Source organism: Alexandromys fortis, unplaced genomic scaffold, assembly GCF_014885135.2.
Source record: "Alexandromys fortis isolate MF-2015 unplaced genomic scaffold, M_Fortis_MF-2015_v1.1 scaffold_16, whole genome shotgun sequence".
NCBI lineage: Eukaryota > Metazoa > Chordata > Mammalia > Rodentia > Cricetidae > Alexandromys > Alexandromys fortis.
The window spans coordinates 6,814,481-6,838,876 of record NW_026067893.1 but is presented as its reverse complement, the minus strand read 5'-3'; the positions used below and the strand labels follow the sequence as shown (position 1 = coordinate 6,838,876).

At 40.9% G+C, this 24,396-nt stretch overlaps 1 protein-coding gene across 3 annotated transcripts in view; it reads left to right on the top strand.

The window, feature by feature from the left end:
* The first annotated feature begins 1,334 nt into the window (after positions 1-1,334).
* Positions 1,335-24,396, top strand: part of Pdcd4 (programmed cell death 4) — a 34,923-nt gene continuing 11,861 nt past the window's right edge. For all 3 annotated transcript variants that reach the window (XM_050147524.1, XM_050147515.1, XM_050147509.1), the window contains exons 1-11: positions 1,335-1,479; positions 5,013-5,119; positions 6,422-6,724; positions 8,202-8,296; positions 8,512-8,625; positions 15,638-15,859; positions 17,184-17,281; positions 18,103-18,217; positions 22,560-22,667; positions 23,098-23,208; positions 23,711-23,850. In XM_050147524.1, coding sequence (XP_050003481.1) covers positions 5,077-5,119; positions 6,422-6,724; positions 8,202-8,296; positions 8,512-8,625; positions 15,638-15,859; positions 17,184-17,281; positions 18,103-18,217; positions 22,560-22,667; positions 23,098-23,208; positions 23,711-23,850 — 1,349 coding nt within the window. In that variant the 5' untranslated portion in view covers positions 1,335-1,479; positions 5,013-5,076. The remainder of the gene's footprint in view (positions 1,480-5,012; positions 5,120-6,421; positions 6,725-8,201; positions 8,297-8,511; positions 8,626-15,637; positions 15,860-17,183; positions 17,282-18,102; positions 18,218-22,559; positions 22,668-23,097; positions 23,209-23,710; positions 23,851-24,396) is intronic.

The window sequence follows — 24,396 nt, the reverse complement described above, 5'->3', positions numbered from 1 at the left end:
CCATGTGAAGGAGTCCCTGACCAAGAGCTGGTGATCACCACCAACGGCTGGGATTCTCTGTGAACTCATATAAGGCATATTTATTGCATGGGTTAATAAATCTACAAAGTGGCTTCTTAAGCATACAATACAAAGGCCATGTTCTTAGGGAGACAAGCCTGGACTGGGACTCAGATAAAATAATGCCAGGTAGAAGGCGGCCTGTGACTCCAGAGGTACAACAGGCCAGTACTCTCTCCGAGGAATTGGGTTTCAGAAAATGAATCATATCGGCATGAGACTTGATAAAGACTGAGGGAGGTCAAGAGATGTGGATAGGATGTACCAGGTATTTAAAGATGATATGATAAAGACCTAGCAAGACACAAGGTTGTGGACCGCAAGCTGTCCAAGTGGCGTATCCATGGCCTAGGCAGGGTGTGGGAGATATGGCCTCAAATCCTGTAGGTCACCTTGTGGGTTGTAGGATGTCTGCTGGGAAGCAGATACCCCAGGGAGGCAGTGGGATGCATGTGAAGGAGTGTGTGTGTGTATGTGTGTGTTAGCATTATATAACACCAGGCCAGAGACTGGGCAGTAAGGCCTAATTTAGGGGATGGTGGTTGCTACTGAGCAAGGAGACAGTTCAGTTCTGAAAAGACTAATTCTGTTATTGCCATTCAGACTATAGGTAAACGTGGCCAGAGAAAAGCAGGTCAGTCCTTTACAAGGTCACAGGGAGAGCCTAAGATACTGCCCAGTCTCAGGATATAACCACCCAGACAAAATGAGAGCCATAGAGATGGCAGCCAGAAAGAAAAGTCACACAAGACAGCTGTAGAAGGCCGTTTCATATGGAAACTGTAGCCACGGTTGAGAAACCCAGCCTTGAAATCCAGAATGCAAGAACCACAGTGGCTGGCTGGATAGCAAAGGGAATGGGAACGATTTTTATCTCAAAGGGCTTAGGCCTTTGCAATGAGAAAACTTCTGAGCACGTGGACGTACAGTAGGCCACGCGTGGAGCGAGGGCCGGTGACAGAAGTAGAGGCTGGCTTTCCTGCGCGACCAGGAACTGAGGGTCCGAGTCGGCCGGGTCACCGAGCCGCACCCCATCCCCAATTCCGGCCTCAGCGCCCCCCCCCCACCTCACCGCTGAGCGGCTCCCGAGCCCGGGGCGCATGCGCCGACCGTCGGTGCCCCGCCCCCTCCCCCCAGCGCCCCGCCCCAACTTTCCACGTTTCACTTCCCTCCGTCTCCGCCTCGGCCGCAGCTTCGCCGCCACGATTGGCTCCCGGACCCCCTTGTCTCGGCCAATAGACGCCACGCTGTCGCCCCCGTGTTACTGGGTAGAACGAAACAAAAACAAACAGAGCGAGAGGGGCCAGAGGCGCTCCGAGGCGGCTGCGGCGGAGGCTGAGGAGCGGAGTCCGGTGGGTCGGAGACCCGGGCGAGCGGTGGCGGCGGCGGCGGCGGCGGCGGCGGCGGCGGCCGGAGGAGGTCAGTACGGTGGGCGCGGCTCGCACGCGCGGGCTGCCGGCGGCGTCCTCCTCCCGCTCGCCCTCGGTCTGTGGACGAGGCCGCCGCACGTTGGGAGGGGGAGGGGGCGTGGAGGCCTCGCCGCGGCAGTCGGGGGCGACGGGCCCGGGTCTGCAGCCGCCACGAAGCCCTCAGGCCCGGGCGCGCTCGCCCAACGCCCGGGGTTCGGTCTCCGAGGCTTCAGCGCGGGGCCCGCCCCCTCTTCGGCGGCCCCTGCCTTCCCCGGCGGCTGGGCGACCGCGCGGGCGCTCGCGGCCGAGAGCAGCCTCCATCAGGTGCCCGTCCCGCTGCAGTTGGACGCGGGCGACGGGACGGGTAGGGGAGGTGTGTGTGGACCGGACTGAGGTCGGCTGGGGGCTCGGAGGCCTCCTCCCGGGCCTGGCCGCCGCGGCCTGCCCTGCCCGGTGCTGCCGGAGGGTGGGGGTCCTGCGTGCGGGCTCGGGACGCGGACAGCCGCCCGCCGGGCCCTGCGCCAACCCCTCCTCGTCGGCTATCCGGCACAGGGTCCCTAAAAACGAAAAAGATTACAAGCTAGAGAAAACAAAGCCGAGAAGAGAGCCCCCTTTCTGTGAAGGCATGCTGCGTCCGCTGCCTCTGTCTGTCCAGTGCTGTAATGTACAAGGAGGGTTCCCTCGAACCTCAAAACAGCAGACGTAGGTCCTCCCAAATCTTCCCCCACGCCCTCCTGGGAGCGGGCTGGGTAGCCAGCCACTGTCGTCACCTTAGGATTCAAATGCAGCTATGGGCCTGGGCGAGTGGTGGGTGTGAGGCCTACAGGTGCTTTGAAAACATATTGGTATATTCACAGTTGTGACATTCTCCATGGCTTAAGAATCTGAGGCTTTGGGAAAGCCCGCATTCCTTAAAAAAAAAAAAAAGAGGTTTTAGCATATCTATCCATATTGTCACTTAAACCCATAAAGTGCTTGCTACTGAGTTATACATACATCTGGCGGCATCTTTGAATTGTGATTCGGTTAGTTTGTCTAGTGTGGTAATGTTAAGAGAAAAATACTTGTTAGGACTACAAAAATGAATGTACGCTGCTATTTTCTATAGCAATTGCTTTTGCAGTACTGTGGTAGAGTGCTTTTAGGTGATTGTAAGTTGCTAATTCGGTGATTGTATCTCAGAGAAGAATTAAAGTAATTTTCTAGTTAACGTACAGTTTAAACTTCATTTCCAAAACTGCCAGAATAATTTATGGGTTATTTAGGGAACACACTGGAGAACAGTTAATTTCAGCCTTAATTTTTCTAACTGCATGCATGCTTGTTTTCCTCATGGGAAATGATTCTGTATGTTAGTGTGGAGCAAGTGGAGTTTAGTTTTTTTTTTTTTTTTTTTTTAAAGTTTGAGGTAAGCATTTTAAGGATTAAGTTGAAAAAAAAAACCCTTCCAATCTGAAGATATTGGAACATACTGCCCTTCAGAACAGCGGTGCTGCTATGGGTTGTGGCTGGGATCCTGATCTGGAGAAGGAAATTTTTTTTGGTTATAATTAATAAACAGTTTATTATTTGTGATAGGTATTTCCATAGCTGTTTTCTGTATCATAGATTAATTATTTTCAGTGTTTCGAAAGCAGTTGGTGTAGCAAGTCTAGGCTGTCATAAACTTTTTTTGTTGTTGTTAACCCGGACCTTTCCTGTAGGGCATGGTGAGTTCTTGTACTGCAGTCACTGGTCCGGATTCTGCTAGTGCTGCCTGCGCTGTGCTGCTTTCTCCTTGCACAGATCCCCTGCTCTTCCTGCAGAGTGAACACACGAAGTGCATGAAGTAATGCACATAGAACTCATTTTGAATTAGATAGGGTTCGATAGGCAACACTCACAAGCTTAGTCCTTTACTGGGTGGATGCTGCAGAAGGCATTTTCTCAAAGGTTGTCCTTGTGTAAAGAATGAAAAGAAACTTCGCAGTGTAGCTTTAAATGAAACCACACCATGCATGACAGATTTCGTATAACATGCCATTCGTGCCCTGAGAGGAAGTGGAAGACGGCGTTTTCAGCCGTGGAAAGTACTAAATGTTTGCATTTCCAGACTATATTTGTCCTATAGCTATATGAATCTCCACATATCCATTTTAAAATTCATTTTATCTAAATTCCTAAGATGTTTGAAATTAAGGTATTGGGGAAGTGATCCCTTCGATGCACTTGTCAGTTTATTCTGAATAGAATTAGAGGATGATATTTTCACTGTGTTGTGTTTTTTAGCGGTATGGTTAGCCTTGGTGTAGCCTAACAATTACGGCATCACTTCAGCATAAGGTGTTATTTTTGTGTCACAAGTTAATACATGTTTTGGAGAAAAAGCATAAACTTGGAGGGCTCATGCACACGCTACCACCTCCCCTAAAACAGTTTCCTGTGTAGGCTTTATCCTCCCGACTCTCCTGGCTCGTGCTTCCAGGATGCTGTGCTGTGGATTTGTTTTACCATGTCTGGCTTTTGTTACTAAAGCAGGCTTTTCTTTTTAAATGAAAGTTTTAGATTGTAAAAACGATACACTAAAAATAAATTACAAATAAATGTCATAATAGAAAAGGTTACTTAAATGTCTCCCTGTCTCAGTGCCTCATAAAGCGACACGTGAAATGGCAGCTGCTTCTGCTTTCAGATAGTTTATGGTGTGAAAGACCAACACGTGCGATGCGATGTTCTTGACTAGCCACAACTGTTGTTTATATTTTAGAATAAATTTAAGTTATTGTTAGAGAACTATTCCAATACTAATGTTCCTATATGTAAATGTATGATTAATTTTAAGACTGTATATTAAATGTGGGCTGGAGAGATGGAACATGGGTTAAGAGTAAATAGTGTTCTTCCAAAGGACCCAAGTCCAGTTCCCAGCACCCACATCAGTCAGCTCACAGCTCCCTGAATGTCCAGCTCTGGAGGATCTAGTGCCCTCTTGTGCCCTCTTGTGGCCACCTGTGGCACAGCATTGGCACAGCATACAGGGTGTGCGTGTGTGTGTGCGTGTGTGTGTGTGTGTGTGTGTGTCTTAAGAGATTTGGTGTGTATGTATTTCTTTAATGGAAAGAAGCATGTGTTGTAATAGTTTTTAACTCCAGTTTAAGGGACTCATTGACACATACTGAAATCTGATGTGTTTTAATCTCAGGTTTTTCTCTTTTTTTCTGTCTCAGAAAAGCTTGTGGAGAAATTTGGTACTAAGTGTTAATTAGATTATATTTTAAAGTAAAGCAACTTCTTTTTTTTGATTTTTGAGACAGAGTTTCTCTGTAGTTTTTGGTACCTGTCCTGGAACTAGCTCTTGTAGAGCAGGGTGGCCTCGAACTCACAGAGATCCACCTGCCTCTGCCTCCCAAGTGCTGGGATTAAAGCGTGTGCCACCACTGCCCAGCGAAAGTAGAGCAACCTTATGGCATTTTTTTCCTTCATTGTATTCAGGTAAGTTGAATTTACCTTTATTATGTCAGATTAGAAGATGGTGAAACTTTTTCTTTTCCTTTTTAAACATAGATTTTAAAGGAGGACTTCCATTTCATAATTTTTGTATAATCAGTGCAAGTGAAATTAAGGAAAAATGGATGTAGAAAATGAGCAGATCCTGAATATAAACCCTGCTGGTGAGTAATACTCCGAACCCTGTCTGAGCAGACTTGGAACTATTCCATAGTTTATGTGAAAAAAATGATAGTAAGACTTTAAAGTACGTCCTTATCCATGCTAAAGATACCCTAGCTCTCCAAAAAGAGCAAAGCCTAGGGAAGAGTTTTGAAAGGAAAAAAGATATCATAGCTGAGTTGGTCAGCCGTGAATATGGTGCAGTTCCAGCAGCGTGTCCATTAACGTGATGATGCGTAGTGAAGGCTTCACACTTCATTAGAGATCGCGTTTCAATAAGGGCCTGCTTTAGAAAAGCGGTCTGTTCAGAGAATGTCCTGCAGAAGCTGAGACATAGCATTTTCTTACTAACAGCTGTACTTTTTTTTGTTAAGAATTAAAAGGATTAAATACAAATAGAGTTTTTAGAGATTGATTCACTGATTTTTAAACTATCACAAACACATTAAAGTCATACATATCTATTTTACACATCATAATTATGGTCAGGCACCTGACAGTTTGGGTGCTGTGGCTCTGACCGAGTTATCCTTTGTGAACAGAGCTGCTGTAGCAGAATGAATTCAGTCACCTTTCAGATCGAAGATTAGTAATTAAATAACTTCCAAGAAAGGGAACAGTAGGGATGATTTTAGTTGCTAATTTTCCAACTTGTATAGGCTGAGAACTTTTCGTAGATAGAAATTTGGGGAAGTAAGAGTTGGAGATGATGATTTAATAATATTCATTCTGTTGTTATGTTGAAGGCTGTCAGTTCAACAATTAAGTGGGATTACATACTTGTCAGGTATATATTACTTTTTTTGGGAGTTATTAATGTTTTTAAGTATTTGTAACTGAACAGGGAATGTTTGGGTGGTGATTTTAAATGCATTCTAAACCTTGGTTTCCTCATTTGTATAAATTGCTGAACTTAGAGTGACCGGTAGAGAGCCTAACAAGTGTAATAGATATTTTGTGTAGTTTATCTCCACTGTCTCAATATTCTTTGTTTTACTCTATTTTCATGCTCTTGGTTCTACAGTTTATGATCTTTACTAACATAGATTTTATTATTCAGATGTGAGGTTCCTTCTTTTCAGAAAACCTTATTAATTAAAATTTAGTCATTTCCTGTGTTTCCTTGGTAATGGGAAAAGAATCATATTTGTCCTTTATTAGATTAAGCCATGTGAAATTGCTAATATATGACTACTACTAACTACAGAATGTTAATTTCATGGGTAGTAATCAGATTAAATTGTACCTGACTAACAGTGGATGTTGGACATACTTAGTTTGCTGTCTTTGTTTTCTCTTTTAAGATCCTGATAATTTAAGCGACTCTCTCTTTTCTGGTGATGAAGAAAATGCTGGCACTGAGGAAATAAAGAATGAAATAAATGGAAATTGGATTTCCGCATCTTCTATTAACGAAGCTAGAATTAATGCTAAGGCAAAACGACGGCTACGGAAAAACTCCTCGCGGGACTCTGGCAGAGGCGATTCAGTCAGTGATAACGGAAGTGAAGCAATCAGAAGCGGAGTAACTGTGCCCACCAGTCCAAAAGGAAGGTTGCTAGATAGGCGGTCCAGATCTGGGAAAGGAAGGGGGCTGCCAAAGAAAGGTTAGTGTGTGCTGTGCACAGAAACAATGTGGAAAAAACCCAGTTCCTGTGCTAGGAGTTCCTTGTGCTAAAGAGGACTGAAATACAGACAGTTGTAAGGTTTACAGGTTGCTTATGTGTTTGTAGTGGAGCTGAAGGCCCGGAATTACTTTTTCTTAAGGTTGAGTCCTTTTCTTTCTTTTTTTTTTTTTTGATATAGAGCTTTTCCCCCTAGCAAAATATAGTACACATTAATGCTTTTAGTTAGGAATTTTATACACCCTATGAAAATAGTCAGGTTAATCATAACTTATCAATTGAATCTAATTTTGGTTTATTATTAAAAGTAGTAACTATAATACATTTCGTAGCATATTTGTGGTTCTGGGTCTGAGTTCTCTTTAGCTTTGCTGTTTGAATGGTGGAGTGGATTGATGTATTTCACTGGTGTATCCAGTGCCAAGAACACTGATAGATGTTTAACATTTGTTGGATGAGGGTCTGCCAGCATCTGTCTGTAGTAGGATTTTGGTGGAATTTGGATATTGGACTGAATTTTGAATGATGTGAGCTTCAATTTATACACTTAATTAAGACCCTGATAATTTAAATGGGTCTGGCAATGAACATGCTTGTAAAGTGTGGGGGGTGTGAAACACGGAGATTGGATTTCAGCGTCTTCTATTAGTGAACCTAGAACTAACGTCAAGACAAAAAGATGATTATGTGAAACTTTTGTTAAGGGGAAGAGAGGAAGATAAATATAGAACTATGTGGACTATACAACATATACTATAGTAGTCTTTCAGAAATTACTTTTGTGAATAGTTTCACAATCATTTGTATCAGAATGATAGTTATCTGATTCTGGTCTGCTATATTCCAAGGATTATATTCCGAGTACAGAGTGAAAACTTAAAAAGTATATTTTAGACAAATTTGGCCTTATACAATTGTCACATTTGATATGGAAAAGCATCTTATCTTGGAGAGTTGAAGTTTACTCTTTGGTTTGTATACAGAAAAGAAATAGTTGTCAGTGTTGTTAATTTTTAAATAGCAATTATTTGTTAACATACTGTTAATTCGAAGTATAGTTTGTGTACTTATGTGGAAGAGTGTTAGACTTAAAGCATTTGATGGTGGTCATTATGGTTCTTTGTGGAATCATAGGTTGAGGTTTTATTGCTCTTTCTGGTTCTAAGGAATGCCAGCACTTAGAGCTTCCTTACGGTGTCAGTTTGTGTGAGGTCTGAGGCATTGCTGTTTCTTTCAAATCTAAAAAAATATTTTAAAGAATCTGCCTTGGTAGTTTCTAACCAAGTTATTTCAACTTGATGCTTTTGGAAATAGATGATAGATAACCTGCTGTTGAAAAAGTGGTCTAAATAGGAGTTTCCAGTGTAGCTCTTAACTGGAAAATGCTTAGCATAAGAATTCTCACATTGAAGTTATTTCAGGTTTCAGTTAACATGTGTAAACTATCAACAACTTGCAGGTGGTGCAGGAGGCAAGGGTGTCTGGGGCACACCTGGTCAGGTGTATGATGTGGAGGAGGTGGATGTGAGAGACCCAAACTACGATGATGACCAGGTAGGCGTCAGTTACTTTCATACTCAACGTCGGTAAGGTTTCTTGGCTTTTCACTTGTAAGAACAGCTTACTGAACTTTTGTGAAAGCAGCGGCATGCGGACTGTAAGTGATTAGGACAGGAAGCTGGTTTGTCCTGTCCACCTGTGATCACTAACTGGCTGAAATGATAGTGTCTACTTACCTGAATATTTAACTTATAATCCCCCTTCTCCAGGAGAACTGTGTTTACGAAACTGTGGTTCTGCCTCTGGATGAGACTGCGTTTGAGAAGACGCTGACACCGATCATACAGGAGTACTTTGAGCACGGAGACACGAATGAGGTCGCGGTAGGTTCCACATCACAGGGATCGCAAACACTGACGAGGAAATGCAGCTGGAGTGATACTGATGACTCTGGATAAGTTTTTGTCTTATATGGGCAGATTTCTTAATCAAGAATGGACTGTATGGGGCATGGTGCTTTATGCCTAAAATTGGAGTACTGCTAAGGGGAAGGTGGTTTGAGTTTGAGGCCAGTCTGGGCCACATAGGGCTTCCACAGGAAAATAAAAAGAATGTAGTTTTTTCCTCAAATAATTTTTCTTATGTGTTTATAGGTTCTGATGAAGCCTATATTCCAGACATGAACTCCCTTTTGTGGCATAGGCCTTGAATTTAGTTTGGGAAACTGTTTCTTAGCTATGATAGTCGGGACCCTATTGCATACACAGAACATCCTGTTTAGTATCTTGGTGTAGTCAAGCAGGAATGTTGCTGACAGTTCACCACCAGCAGCCTGCATGGTCCCTTCTGACAGGCACTGTGAAACCCGTCCAGTAGGGTGGGGTTCCAGTCAACCCCATCTTACCGTTTCTATGTCCTGTATACATAGTCAAAGCATGCACATGCGTGGTCTTCAGCAATAGGGTCATATAACCAGCTGCAGTAGCAATAGGTTTTAGGATTTGTAGGACCTCATGGGCTTTCCTGGCCAACAGCTCAAAAGGTGGTGCTCCATCCCTGGCACTGAGATTTTCAGTCAATAACCTTATGACTTCTGGGCCTGCCATTTCCTATTCATAGGGTACCATTTGTATTTAAACTTTTTAGCTGTTGGTTTAGTTACTTGGGGATACTCAGTGACTCAAGGCACACTAGTCTTAGAACAGCCTGCATGGCACTGGTGATGGGGCTTGGATACACCACACCTCACTGTTTTAAGTGTGCTTGCTACCTTTGTGAAGTTTTATTCTGTGCCACACCAGAAAGGGGTTTGGCCAGGAGGTCTTTACTCTAGCCCTTTATGGGGCAGGCTGTTTTTAAGTCACTGAATTGAACCAGTAATAGATCTGCCTGGTACAATACTTTATATACCCTCATAGTTGCTCTTCTGGTGTTGTGCACTGAGCTTCTGTTCCTTCCCATGACTGAGACCAAAGCCCTATTGGAACTGTTTGCTTGGGTTGCTTTTGCCATAGCCCCCAACTATATAGCCTTCTGAACTCCAGCCTTCTGAACTCCTGGTGATTTCTAACAGGAAGGGACACTGGGTTAGTGGACACATAGCTATTGAACCTGTCCCTCAAAGATCTTACCCCTTGCAAAAGCCACCTGAGCCTTTCTATGCCAATCCCATATAACTTCTTTCATTATCAAGTAATGGGCAAGAGGGGACATAAAAATCCAATATCCAAAGAGCCCCCACCCCGTGCCTGTACCTCTTTTACATTTATAGGCACAGTCTGTTGTAGGATTTCGACAGTAACATTGTCAGCTATCTAGTCTACCTGACTAGACCATAATACTCCCAAGAATTTTACAGCTGTGCCTGGCCCTTGTGCCTGTGGATTGGTCTCCCATCCTCATTGCTATAGATGTGCCTGGCCCTTGTATGTCACTTAGGTGCATTTCTTAATCTGCAAAACACTCAGAAGCTAGCATTATGTCATCTGTGTAATGAAACATTTTTCAGAGGATTGGCAGGGCAAGGCAACATCACAAACCACCAGCCTATAGCAGAGGAGAGTACACAGACAACCCTGGTGAAGCACCCTGAAAGTCTGTTGTCATCTGCTATCAGAAGTGTCAGGTGGTCCAGAAATTCACAGCTAAGAAGACACTAAGGTCAAACACAAACAGTGCGATGCAGCACAGAAAGGTTCCAGCAGACGCTTCCTCCACAGATGTAGGTTGGGTAAAAAGCATGATTGAGGCACTAACTTAATTCGCTCCATTTTCTCTGAACCATTGCATTTCCATATTTTGGAGTTCTTCCATGCAGCCTACCTGCATTTCTCCAAACATGATGAGCTCAGTGGGCCTGACTTAATCTGCTCAAACCCTCGCATGGCTAAAAGTGAATGGGACCCTACTTTCCCCTGCTGTACCTATGGGCTCCCTGGGTCAGAATGGCCCTGGGTTGGCACAGTGGCTGTAACTGTAGCTGTTGCCACTCCATCCACCATATCTGGTTGCTGGGGGAGTTCCTGGTTGGGCAAACAATCTCCACCTCTAGCACAACCTTTTGCTTGAGGGAAATGTGCCCTCCTTAGTCTGATGGGGTAATTACCCACCCCTGGGACAGGACTGATGGTCTTCACCTTACTGCTCTGCACGGTGTCTTCTGTGAACTGCTTGCTCCTCAGGCTCTGCAGCCATCCAGAAACCCCTGAGCACAGTTTGGCTTCTATCACTTGTCCCCTAGGAACTCCAGCTCCACTCAAGTCTTGTCACAGTGGTCTTCCAGTGACCCAGATCACCTCTCCCTCTGTCCCCTCCCCCCCATCTCCTCTTAGTTGCGCTCTCACTTCACAGAGGCACTTTATATGCTGGTCTAAGTCACTGAGATCCGTCAAAGCTCTTCCCACTGTAGAAAGATCTTGTCCCGCCAAAGGGCTCAAGCAGAGCCACTAAAGTGCAACACGGGCCTCAAGGTCATTAACTCCTCTGTGAACATGGTTCTGTCTGGCCCAGTGAACTGGGGTTCAAACACAGCTCCTTATTCCTAGTGCCCTTGATAGCATCTGCCTCTCCTTCTGTGGTCTTCCAGCCCCTGATATTTATGGGGACTTTAGGTGAAGATAACTAAGTTCCTAATGGCTCCGTAAGTTCTCTAGGGGCTGACGTCCCTCACACTGTCTCAGGTCATGCAGCCTTGGCTTTAAGGAGGGATGGGAAGTTATATCACTCAGTGTTCCTGTCTCAGACTGAACACATCCACTCCTGTGACCCACAGCCTCACAATCCAGGCTCTGGCAAGCTCTTTCGTTGCTTGTTTAAAAGTCTTAATTCCAGCAGTTCAGGCACTGAGTATTTTCTGATCATCCTAGTTTCTTGCCTTGGACCATATTCTGGATCATGGATTTTCCTTTTTTGAGGTTTTGAAGGTTTGGCTTGCGGGGGGGGGGGGGATATTCTGTTGCTTTTACCATGATTTCTTTTCACTTTGGCTCTTCCATGGGTTCCAAGGTCTTGGATCTGAGGAAAGGCTTTTGAGTACAGATCTAACTTGTTCTTTCTCTTCGTTCTCACCCCAAACCTTACAAAATGGCAAGCCAGCACCTCAGTCCCATCCTCTTGTTTGATTTCTTAGCCAAATTAGAGGCAAACACAGAGGATGCTAGCCACATCTCTCTTTCTTGTTGTAATTGTTCTTTGCACATCCACATTCTTGCTTGGCCACCATCTTCAGGTGTGGCCAGGAAACCTCTGCTGCTGCTTGCTGACAATCTTGACCCTTGTGTGCTAATCTTAAAGACTGCAAATATTTCCTCTAACCCAGTGCTTCTCAAGATTCCTAATGCTGTGGCCCCTTACTACAGTTCCTCATATTGCATGGTGACCCCAACTTTAAAATCACTTTGTTGCTATTTCATAACTGTAATTTTGTTAGTTATGAATCATAATATAAATATCTGATATGCAGGAGATCTGATATATGACACCAAAGGGGTAGCACCTCACAAGTTGAGAACCTGTTACAACTTTTTAAAGTTTTTTGAGAAAGGATTTCTCTGTGTAGCCCTTGCTGCATTGGAACTCACTCTAGACCAGGCTGGCCTCAAACTCACAAAGCTCTGCCTGCCTCTGTTTCCCAGGTGTGGGATTAAAGGTGTGCACCATCACCACCTGGCTCCTGTTGCAACTTTTTAACTGGTTTTAGAGCATCTCCATATCCCCATGGTGGACCCCACTCATCAAACAAGCATGCCACCCCATACCATAAAGAAAGACTGTCATCCTGGTATTTCTCCACAGACATTCCTAATGGCTCAGCTTAGTTTTATGTCTCATTACCCATAGCAAAAACCATGCAACCTCTTGCACAACCATAGCACACAAGCACACTAACACATGCTTAAAGGAAAGGATGACTATTGGAGTTTCCTTTGCTGATGGTCTCTCTCTCAGGCTTCTCAGCCTCGGCTGCATGCCTTGATCTCTGTCCTCATTAGGATTTTTATTGCTGTGAAGAGACACCATGACCATGGCAGCCCTTATAAAGGGAACATTTAATTGGGGTGGCTTGCTTTCAGCTCACAGCTTCAGTCCATTATCATGATGGGTAGCATGGTTGTACGCAGGCAGCTTTGGTGCTGGAGCTGAGAGTGCTACATCTTGCAGGCAACAGGAAGTTGACTGATACACTGAGCCATATCCAGGACATAGGAAACCACCCGCCCCTACAGTGACACACTTCTTCCAACAAGGCCATACCCACCTCAACAAAGCCACACTTCCTAATAGTGCCACTCATGAGATTATGGGACCAATTACATTCAAACTACCACATTCCACTCCCTGACCTACATAAACTTGTGACAGTATCATAATGCAAAATGCATTTAATTAAACTTCAAAAGTCTCCGTAGTCTGTCACAGTCTCAACAGTACTTAAAAGTCCAAAGTTCAAAGTTACTTCTGAGATTCATGCATTCTCTTAACTATCATCACCTATAAAAATCAAAATAAAGCAGATCACATACTTTCAACCTGTAATGGCACAGGGTATTCATTCTCACTCCAGAACATGGAAGGGAGCCTAGCAAGGAGAAAACACTGGACTGACGCAAGACTGAAGACCAACTGGGCAAACTTCAAACTGTGTGTCTCCATGTCTCACATTAAAATGCTCCTCAAATTCAGGTCTCTTAACTCCCGTCAGTATTTTTTTTTTTTTTTTTTTTGGGCCTACAACGTACTTCTTTCTCTTGGGCTGTGGTCCATTCCCTCTTAGCAGATCTCCTTGACATGTATCCCTCTGTCATCTAATATCTTGGGTGCCAATTTCACAGCTTGATGTAATGGCCTATCTGCTAGGTCTACATTCAGAGACCCCCCTTTCATAACCCGTTTCTTCTGTGTTTAACTCTAAAGCTAGAACCATTTGGCCAGAGCTGTCAAGTTCTGCTGCGTACTGCTTACTCATTGAATTACATCATCACCAACATTCTGTCCTTCAATATCAAAGCTTGACTCTCCTGAAAATGGATCTCTAGACCAAGCTGGCCTCAGACTCAGCAATCTTTCAATTACATCTTCACCAGTTTTCTGTTTTCCATAGTTTTCTTTACTGCCTAACCTTGCCTGTCCTGGAACAGAGATTACCAGCCTCTCCGCCTTCTGAGTGCTGGGATTAATGTGTGCAGCCTGTATACCAGCTCTTTTTCTTTAGTTTCTTTCCTTCCACAAGTTGGAAACTTAGTTGGGTGGGTGCTTGCCCTGAGGTCACCACTTACTTTATTTCATTTTTTAATCTGTTTATCTCCTTGAACATAGGACTTAGCTTCATTCCACTTCCTGGTATTTTTTTTTTGCCTTTAAATTTACATTTTGTTATTTAACCTATTCAGCTTTCCCCTTTTCATTACAAATCTTCATTAGAGTTAGCACTAATATCCATATGACAGAGTCTATACTAGACTGTTTTGAGATTTCTTCTACCAACGGAATTAATCCAGAACTCTTCAGTCTAGCCTCAGGCAGACTCTTTGGACAAGGGCAAAAGGTAGCCACTTTTTCCCCCACCAAAATATCACAAGAACGATCTCTAGGCAACATACGAAACTCCCAACAGTTCAAATAACTCTTAGCACCTCTGTCTTCCATGCTAGTATGGCTCACTAAGCAGCGCTTAAAGCATTCCACTGCTTTCTAAATCCCAAGTACCAAAGTCCAGACTCCTCCAAATACATGATCAGGCCTATCACAGCAATACCCCAACTTCTGTGTTAGGGTTTTTTTTGCTGTGAAGGGACGCCATGACCACTTTTAATAATGTCACTCCCAATGAGATGATAGGGGCCAGTTACACTATTTGTAGTCGGGACCATGTACTCAGTTCTCTCCAACTCATCTTTGGTTGTCATGTTCTTTTTGTGACAAAACTTCCAGGGATGTACAATACACATGTACTCACTCCAGAAAGGGAACCTAAAACAGACCAAAGTACAGATACACCAAACTACAACTTGGTGAATCACTGAGGTTTATTGGGGCTACTTAAAGGAAAAGGGTTCCTTGCAGGAGCAGAAATGACTCTTAAGATGTCTATATAGCCAAATTCTACTCCAGTATGGGTGACAACTCACAAAACTGGGAACCTGGAGCATACTGCACAACCTTTAAGCAGGTGTCTCAGTTGGTCTAAATCTCTGGTAGGCAGCTCATCTGGTTTCTGCTGCTCCCAGGCAGCTGCTCTGGTCTTGCTGAACATCCTCTTTGTAGATTCGTTTTGTTTACTCTGGTAGGAAAAGACCTCTGGTAAGATTGGAAAGACCTAGTGAGTCTTGTCAGTTTCAGGTACTTTCTGAAGTTTTTTTGAGAGATTTACTTTCTTGTTAAGAGAGATTCCCTTGCCTGAAGATAATGTTTCAGTCTTGGAGAAAACCATTACATAACATACACCATGAGGAGAAATGTGTGGTCCATGTCCTGCCTCCTGCAGATCAGTCAAGTAAAGGGAATGACAGTTGAACATTGTATTGAGAGGAAGAGCTTGTACTATGAAACATAGTCTTCAAGAGAAAACTTTAAAGTAGAATATGTAAACAGACTGTAATATAAAATGGATTTCTCCACAATTCAAGTATTTGTAGAAATAATAGTAATAGATTGTAAAGCAGAGGTTTAGTTAATTAGGTAGTTGAATGAGCTGTTTTCAGTGTTCTTCACAGTCTAAATGGACTGATGTTCAGACACTTAAAAGTTATATCAATATTACTGATGTAAACCTGTTAAATATGACTATTTTGATATTTCTAAAAAAGGATGGTATAATGATAGGTAAAAAGCATGACTACAAAACTAAAATTTTACCGAACTGTAGTGACGGGTAATTATTTTCATTCTTTTAAATAGGAAATGTTAAGAGATTTAAACCTTGGTGAAATGAAAAGTGGAGTGCCGGTGTTGGCAGTGTCCTTAGCATTGGAGGGGAAGGCCAGTCATCGAGAAATGACATCAAAGCTACTTTCTGACCTTTGTGGTACAGTAATGAGCACAAATGATGTGGAGAAGTCGTTTGATAAGTTGTTGAAGGATCTGCCTGAATTAGCATTGGACACTCCTAGAGCACCACAGGTTTGTGCGTTTCTCTTTTCATTTACTGTCCTTTCCTTCTGTGCTTTTGGTAGTAGAAATAATAAACTGTCCTGGCAGTTTTAATAACTAGAAGGCAATGACCTGTATTGCTTAAGACCCCCAAAAATAGCTATGCACATCTTCATGTCCCCCCCACCTTTGTTTACATTTTTATTACTATCTATTAAACCAAGGGTACCCACTGCTAGGCAAGTGCTTTATCACTGGGCTGTAACCTACTCAGCCTTTCTGCTGATTTCCAAACAGTCTTGAAATTAAGTTTTATGTCTGACCTCTTTCCCACCCACGTGTGCATCGTTTTTAGACATATATAATACATGAATTTTCTGCTCATACATTTTTATTACATGTACACTATTTTACCAAGAGTTTTTAAAATACATGTTTCTCTAATAGTGACAATTGACTTACTTCAGTAGTATTTGTTGAAACAGAATAAATCATAACCTCCCTTTTGTCACTTTAAAAACATGCAATTGCTGTTTATTAACATCTGCATAAAATTCAATTTATAACGAGTTTCTAAATGAAATAGACTTATTTTCTATCTTCTTTTTATATACACATTTAAAGATGACATCTAAGTTATATTAATTATAGAAATTTATAATTAGTAATTATAGAAGAAAAACTGGAACAAAAAATCCCCACAAAAACCTATTAACATTTTTTTTCTAGTTTCTTGGTTATTTATCAATATCTTTTAAACTTAATTAGGAAATGGATTGTGACACATTAATTGTTTTTTAGATTTGATTTTTCTTACAAGATGTATCAAATATCTTTTTCTATTACCCCACAGTGTACTTTGGTCTGTGTGCACTGCTTACCCATGCCATCATTGTCAGACCCTGAAGTCATTTCCAGTTTCTGTAGTAAATAATGCTGTGGTCATACTTTCAAATGAACATCTGTGCATAACTTTCCTCCACAAGATACGTTTCATAAGTGGTTGAAAAAACATTCTGGGCTATTTTATTTAAGAAATGAAGAGTGTTTTTTTCTTGACTAAGTCATTTTAACAGATATTATTGGTAACATGTTTAGAATGAGGCAGTGTAAAAAGTATTGAGGATTAAGTAGAGAGCTAAACAGATGTTGGTTTCGATCTCGGCGGCATTAACTTGAAGGTTAATGTAAAGGAGTATACTTCATACGTGACAAACGTTGCTTTTGCATAACCCAGCATGTATTTTATCTGTTGTGTAGTTCAGCTAGTTTCTGTCATTTATCCATTTCAAAACTGTGGTCTAATAAAGGTTTATTTTGGATTTTTTTTACATAGTTCTCTTTCTTATTATAGTTGGTGGGCCAGTTCATTGCCAGAGCTGTTGGAGATGGAATTTTATGTAATACCTATATTGATAGTTACAAAGGAACTGTAGATTGTGTACAGGCTAGGTAAGTAGATTAAGTTTTGCTTCTTAGAATTTCAAAACAGGCAGTTCTACAGTGATACTCGCATTAATCAGATGTTTTGAACATGTTGTCATTTATTTGCTCATTGTTGTTAAAAGATTGTTGACATGGAATAACAGGAAGAGGACAGTAATAAAATGCAAAAGTTCTGAGCTAATTTATTAGGTTCCCTCATTTCAAGTTATCCTTCTTTGGACCTCAATTTCCCTACTTGTAAAATGAAAGTGTTGAGTGTATATTGATCAGGATACCTCTGGGTCTGATTCCTGAAGTCATTTCATGTTTTAGTAAGATCTACTTAGTGAGCCTTGTTTAGAATTCTGTAGAAACCTTTTCTTAGAATATGTGCTTTTCACTTTTGTTCTTTGATTTAGTGAATTATAAGCCAAACATGGTGTTTTACTTTTTTAAGCTTCCTGGAGATGTTGGTTTAGACAGCCATGTCTCAGGTTTTCCAGATATAGATACTAATTTTCCTACGTCAGGTCCTAGTGGAATGACTTTCGTGGGTGGGAAGATGTGAATCTATATAAAGTTATATGTGAAATGTTTGGTTTTGGTGATAGATCAGTAGTTTTGTCCTGTATTTTGGTCATTCTTGATGAGAAATGGATGTAAAGGAACATAAGAATGTGAAATATTTTGCTAACTAATTTTAATTTGAAAAGTTATTCCCCCAAATTACATTTTTTTGTTACACAAATGTTGTCAATACATAGACACTTTTGCAAACTATTGATAATTCAGTAAACCTCAGCCTATCTGTAATTTTCTACTTTTCTTTTTTCTCGTCTCTTTGGTAGAGCTGCTTTGGATAAAGCTACTGTGCTTCTGAGTATGTCTAAAGGTGGAAAGCGCAAAGACAGCGTGTGGGGATCTGGAGGCGGGCAGCAGTCTGTCAATCACCTTGTTAAAGAGGTACCTGATAAGCATTGTTTTCAACTTATATGTGTCCTTTGAAAGAGAAAACAGTAAGACAACTACTAAATGGCATTTTTTGTGGGTGAGAATTCATTGTGATTGTATACCTGCAAGTAAAAAAAAATGGAATAATCTACAAAAGAGAAAATAATTGCATAGTTGCTATTATTCCCTGTTTTGTGACTTAATGGCGTGACTATTAAGAGGCCTTTCGTGAATGTTAAGAATGTTGTCTGTGAACATCTAAGGAAGGAATAACTATAAGGAACCTGTCTGTGAATATCTGGGGAATGCCTAAAATCTTGTTTTATAATTGTATTTAGTTTTAACTTAAAATGCCTTTTTGTTTTTGTTTTTTGAGACAGGGTTTCTCTGTAGCTTTATAGCCTATTCTGGAATTCTGTCTGTAGACCAGGCTGGCCTCGAACTCACAGAGATCTGCCTGCCTCTGCTTCCCGAGTGCTGGGATTGAGGCGTGCACCTTCACCACCTACTTAAAACTCTATTTTTAAATTGTTCAATAAATATTATATATAAGCAATTTAGGTAGTCTGAGATTACAAGTTAGGGATCATTACTATTAGAGCCGATCAGAGTGGTAGATATTTATAAGGATGTTCACTACATTTGCTAAGGAAAATTAATAGTTGGGTTATTTCATTAAAATGCAAGATTTGCTTCCTATGGATTGTCTCTTTAACAACTGGAAAAATGTAAGTGTCTGACTACATATTTTGAGACCTGCAGTTAGAAGATTTGTAGTTTAAGTAATTTTTTTTTAGTATATTCTTTTTAAGTTTGATTTTCAATTAGTTTGTATGTGTGTGTGTGTGTGTGTGTATTCATGTGTGTCTTGTGTGTGTTTTAGTTCAGAGGTCAAAATTAGGTCTCATTTTTTAGGAAATGTCACCTTGCTTTTTGAGACAGAGTCTTCACTGGGACCTTACTTATGACATAGCTGTAGTGATATTTTGTTTGTAATCTAACAAATAAAGCTTGCCTGAAGATCAGAGTGCAGAGCTAAGCCACTAATTAGCCATAGAGGCCAGGCATTGGTGGCATACGTCTTTAAAGCCAGCACTCAGGAGACAGGCAGACTGATCTCTGAGTTCAAGGCCATCCTGGGCTATGCGAAATTGATCCAGTCTAAAAGGGAAACAGAGCCAGATAGTGGTGGCTCACAGCTTTATTCCCAGTACTTGGGAGTCACACGCCTTTAATTTTAACACTAGGGAGGTGGAGACAGGAAGGGATATGGCTGGGTAGAGAGAGGAGTACAAGGCCGGGGAGGGGAGGAGACAGGAGCTCAGTGCAGTCTGAGGACAAAGTCTGAGGATGCAGTCTGAAATAGTCTGAAACAGTCTGAGGACGCAGTCGGAGGCAGTCTGAGAGCAGAATTGCCCCTTTGGTCTGAGCATTGGTAGAGGTAAGAATTCTAGTGGTTGGCTGTTTGCTTCTCTGATCTTTCAGCTTTTACTCTTTCATATCTGACTCTGGGCTTTAAAATATTTATTAAGACCAATTACAATTCATGCTAACCATAGTTAGGCTGGCTGGATAGTGAGCCACAGGTCTCCTTGTCTCTGTTTCTGATGTTGAGATTACAAGCATGTCATGTGCAGTGTATTTATGTGGGTTACGAGGATCAAAGTAAAGGTCATCAAACTTGCATGACAAGAACTTAATTGGCTGAGCTGGTCCTCGACCCTCAGTCTTTTTTATATCTCTAGTTTAAGTGGTAAGGAGCTAGCTCAAATGGGTAGTTACAGTGTTGATCATTTTTTTGCTTTTTACATAGGTTAGATTAGATATGTCAGGTCATGACTGCATTGTCTTTTAAAAATTTGAAGAGTTATAAGAAAAGTTAAAATATGAATATCCCAGGGATATTAGGCAAGGAAATGTAATAAAGAGCATCCTAACTGGACAGGAAGATGTCAAACCAGCTCTATTCCCAGATGAATGATACATAGATTGGAGAATTCAGGGGAATCTACAGAGAAACTCAAAAAAGCCAAACTTAACCCGTAGCTTAGCAAATTTGCATGATAATAAGGTCAATACATGAAATTCAGTTCTTTATACATTAGGATTGAAAGAATAACAAATGAAAGTGTGGCTGTTTATAAAAGCATAAAATTAGAATATGACAAAATTAAAGGAAATTCAAGTTTTATACACTAAAAACTGAAAACATTGAAGGATATGCCACATTTATGGATTATAAGACAATATCGTTAAGATGATAATACTCTCTGAAGGTGATATTTTGAGAAATTGACAAACTCTTAGACTATGTGAATTATCTTTCAGTTAAAAGGAGATTGGAAATAACAGTATATGAATTTGAAATTTACATTATTTTGGGTACTCATTTAAATGGAAGCAAGGTTCAAGTAAATTTTTATTTTTTAAAATATATTTCTGTATATGTGTGTGTGCCTGCTTCTCTGTATGTGTAAATCTTTATGTGTAGCATGTATGTGTGTGTGTATGTGCATGTGTGCCAGAGAGTCCTTTGCATCCCCTGGAACTAAGCTGTGGCAGTTGTGAGCTATTGCGTGGGTTCTGGGAACTGAACCCAGCCCCACACAAGAGTTGCAAGTGCTGTTAGCCACTGCGCTGGTCTCCTCAGCCCCATGTCCACTTTCTCAGTGGCATAGCAAATACAACTTAAACAACACACAGCGTGTAGTTTTTAGTAAACGTAATTGAAATATTAAGTATTGGTATAAAATATGTTGAGTATGTAATATGTATGTTTGTATTAAATACTTTGTGTATGTGTATAATGTGTGTCTGGTATTATGGTGGTGCACTCATGCATATGAGGTACAAGTTTTTGTGCCTGTGCACATACTTGGGCATCAGGCATCTTCCTCCGTTACTCTCCATTGCCTTGCCTTGAGACAGAGTCTCTCACTCAACTAGAAGCTTGATATTTTTTCTTGACTTACTGGCTAGTGAGCTTCTGCAATCCCTTAGTCTCTGCCCAGCGGTGCTGGAATCATATTTATGCACGATCATGCCTGGCTTTATTATTATTTTTATGTGAGTGTGGGGCTTTGAACTTTGGTCTTCATTCTTGTATTCACCGAGTCAAAATACACTTAGTGTCATTAGAAACAAGTGCTTTTCCCAGAAAATTTGTAAAGAACATTATTTTTTATTTGAAAAGCTCTTTTGCTGAAAAAAAAATTACCAGTCTTTTTCTAGAGCCAGAAATGATACTGTCTCTTTTGCTATGACTGAAGCTCAATTACTGAAGGTGTTAATTTTTTAATGTAATATTCTAATGTGTTTGGGTGTTTGGCCTGTATAGAGTCTGTATACCACATGTGTGCAGTGCTCTCAGAGGCCAGAAGAGGGCAGCGAATAGTCGTAGATGGTGGCTAGCCACCATGTGGGTGCTGGGAATTGAACTTGGGTCCTCCAGAAGAACAACCATTGTGCTTTTAAACACTGAACCGTCTCTCCACCCTCACTAAATGTTTTGAGATACTGAGTTTCAAATTCTCAATTCTAGAGAGAAGAGAAACTGGAAATATTTGTTCTTGTAGTAATGTCCCAGTATCTCTTACTTTTTGATTCTCAATTGCATTTAGACCACCCTGATACTTGATGGCATTCCAAAAAGTAATGGGACTTTATGTTAGTGCCCTCTAGTGGTATTTAACCCTTTGTCCTTTTCAAAGATTTATTTTAATTATATGTATGTGTGGGTATGTGCACTTAAGTTAGATGCCTATGGAGGACAGAGTTGTGGGATCCTAGGAGCTGAAGTTGCAAGTTGTTGTGAGCTGCTGGTAATGGGTGGTCAGAGATAGTCTGGTCCTCTGCATGCTCTTAATTGCTGATCTGTCTCTCCAGCCCCTAAATCACTCCATCTAGTCATTCATTCATCTATCCTGTTTTTTGAGACAGAATTTCTCTGTTTAACAGCCCTGGCTGTCCTGGAACTCACCAGGCCGGCCTTAAACTCAGAGAGATCTGCCTGCTTTTGCCTCCAGAGTGCTGGGATTAAAGGAGCCACCACTGCCTGGCAAATCCCTTATTTTTAATAGGATATATTGAAACATTATAGTTCTAAGGCAGGGCATCTACATTATAAAACCTGCTTGTGGATACCAGTCATTCCTTAGAAAACCAATGAGCCATTCAAAGCCTGGAAGTTTATTTTTTAATTATGAAAAAATTCTTCAATTATGAAAAATTAAATATTATGACACCACCCTGTCAAATCCCTATATCTAATATTGGTGTGAATGTAAATAATTTAGGTAAGCACACAGCTTTTAAAAATTAGGAATTCTAACATTGCAACTTTTAAATATAACAGATTGATATGCTACTTAAAGAGTACTTACTCTCTGGAGACATCTCTGAAGCTGAACACTGCCTTAAGGAACTGGAAGTACCTCATTTTCACCACGAGCTTGTGTATGAAGTAAGAGTACATTTTCATACCCAAGAGGATTGTCTTTCCTTTTTTTCTTAAAGATTTATTTTTATTTTATGTGTATTGGTGTTTTGCCTGCATGTGTGTCTGTGTATGAGTGAATTACAGACAGTTGTGAGCTGCCATGTGGGTGCTGGGAATCGAACCCAGGTCCTCTAGAAGAGCAGTCAGTGCTCTTAACTGCTGAGCTATCTCTCTAGCCCCCCAAGATGATTTTTAGTTGCTCTTATATCACAGTGACCAATGTTTTATTTAATAATACAAAGCTTTTTTTCCTTAAAAATTCTAAAATTTATGTTTATATAATCATTACAAAAAACACAATCACTACATGTTAGAGGAGAGATCTGATACATTTTTAGGAGCAGTTTCTCATGAACTGTTAAAAATTAATTTACTCTTTTTGTTCAATTTTTAGGCCATTGTAATGGTTTTAGAGTCAACTAGAGAAAGTGCATTCAAGATGATCTTAGATTTATTACAATCCTTGTGGAAGTCTTCTACCATTACCATAGACCAAATGAAAAGAGTATGTATGACATTATTTTAAATAATACTTCAACTATATGATTGTATAAAGGTTATGAATTGTTAATGAAGGTTTCTTTTAGTGTATTGTAGTATTATGCCTGAGATTTTGACTTTTTAAATTTTTTGGATGTGAAACTTAGATAACACTTCAGTCTTTTTTAAAAGTATGATTGTTCAGTTTGTGAGATACAAAAGCATTTAAATGATATTTCTTTTCCTATTTAAGTTGTACATGTTTTTTAAATGGTGAAACTATTTATCTTATATACAAGATAGTAAATGTAGATTGAGAAGTAGATAGTCAGGGAATTTGCTCATTGTCTGACATTTGCCTGGTGTTCTTTAGAGACGTTTTAAAGAAAGCAAATATACTTTATATTCAAGGTTCAGTTATTGACTTGTTTTGCCAATTTGCACTGCATCAGTTTATAATACAGTGGTGGGTTGTTTCATGACATCATCATTTTTATGCAGGGTTAACAATTGTAATTTTGTTCTAGGGTTATGAGAGAATTTACAATGAAATTCCAGATATCAATCTGGATGTTCCACACTCATACTCTGTGCTGGAGAGATTTGTGGAGGAATGTTTTCAGGCTGGAATCATTTCCAAACAAGTCCGAGATCTTTGTCCATCAAGGTACTTTCTCATTGTAAAATACTGAATGAGATAGTTGGGGAGCTAAGATAGTTTGTGTGTGTGTGTGTGTGTGTGTGTGTGTGTGTGTGTGTGTGTGATTCTGCTGTCAGGAAAATGAAGTAGTGTCTTTCTTGAAGTGACTGGAGGCCAAGAACTGTACTTGTCTACTTAAGAGTTTAAGCTTCCTTGTTCTCTTGCAACTGTGGACAGGACTACTATTTGGAGGGAGCTAATTTTATACAGTGTAGATGTTTACCAGGATGTTAGTAAATGTTATTTCAGTGTAGATATTATCACTAGAAACACAAGAAAATTGGAGATTATTTAGTGAACCTTCAAGTTCTCATGACTAGTGCCTTGTATTGGCAAAGTGTGAACTCAGACTTTCTAGACTTAAGGTCTAAATGCTTTCCTGTACTTGGCAGTGGCTTTCTTTGCTTCACGTGATGAAGAACAGACACTTACTGTAGGACTGTTTTCTCTTTAAGGAATTATATTTTGTACCACTAGGATATAATATAAAGAGTTGATAAGGGCTTTTCCCCT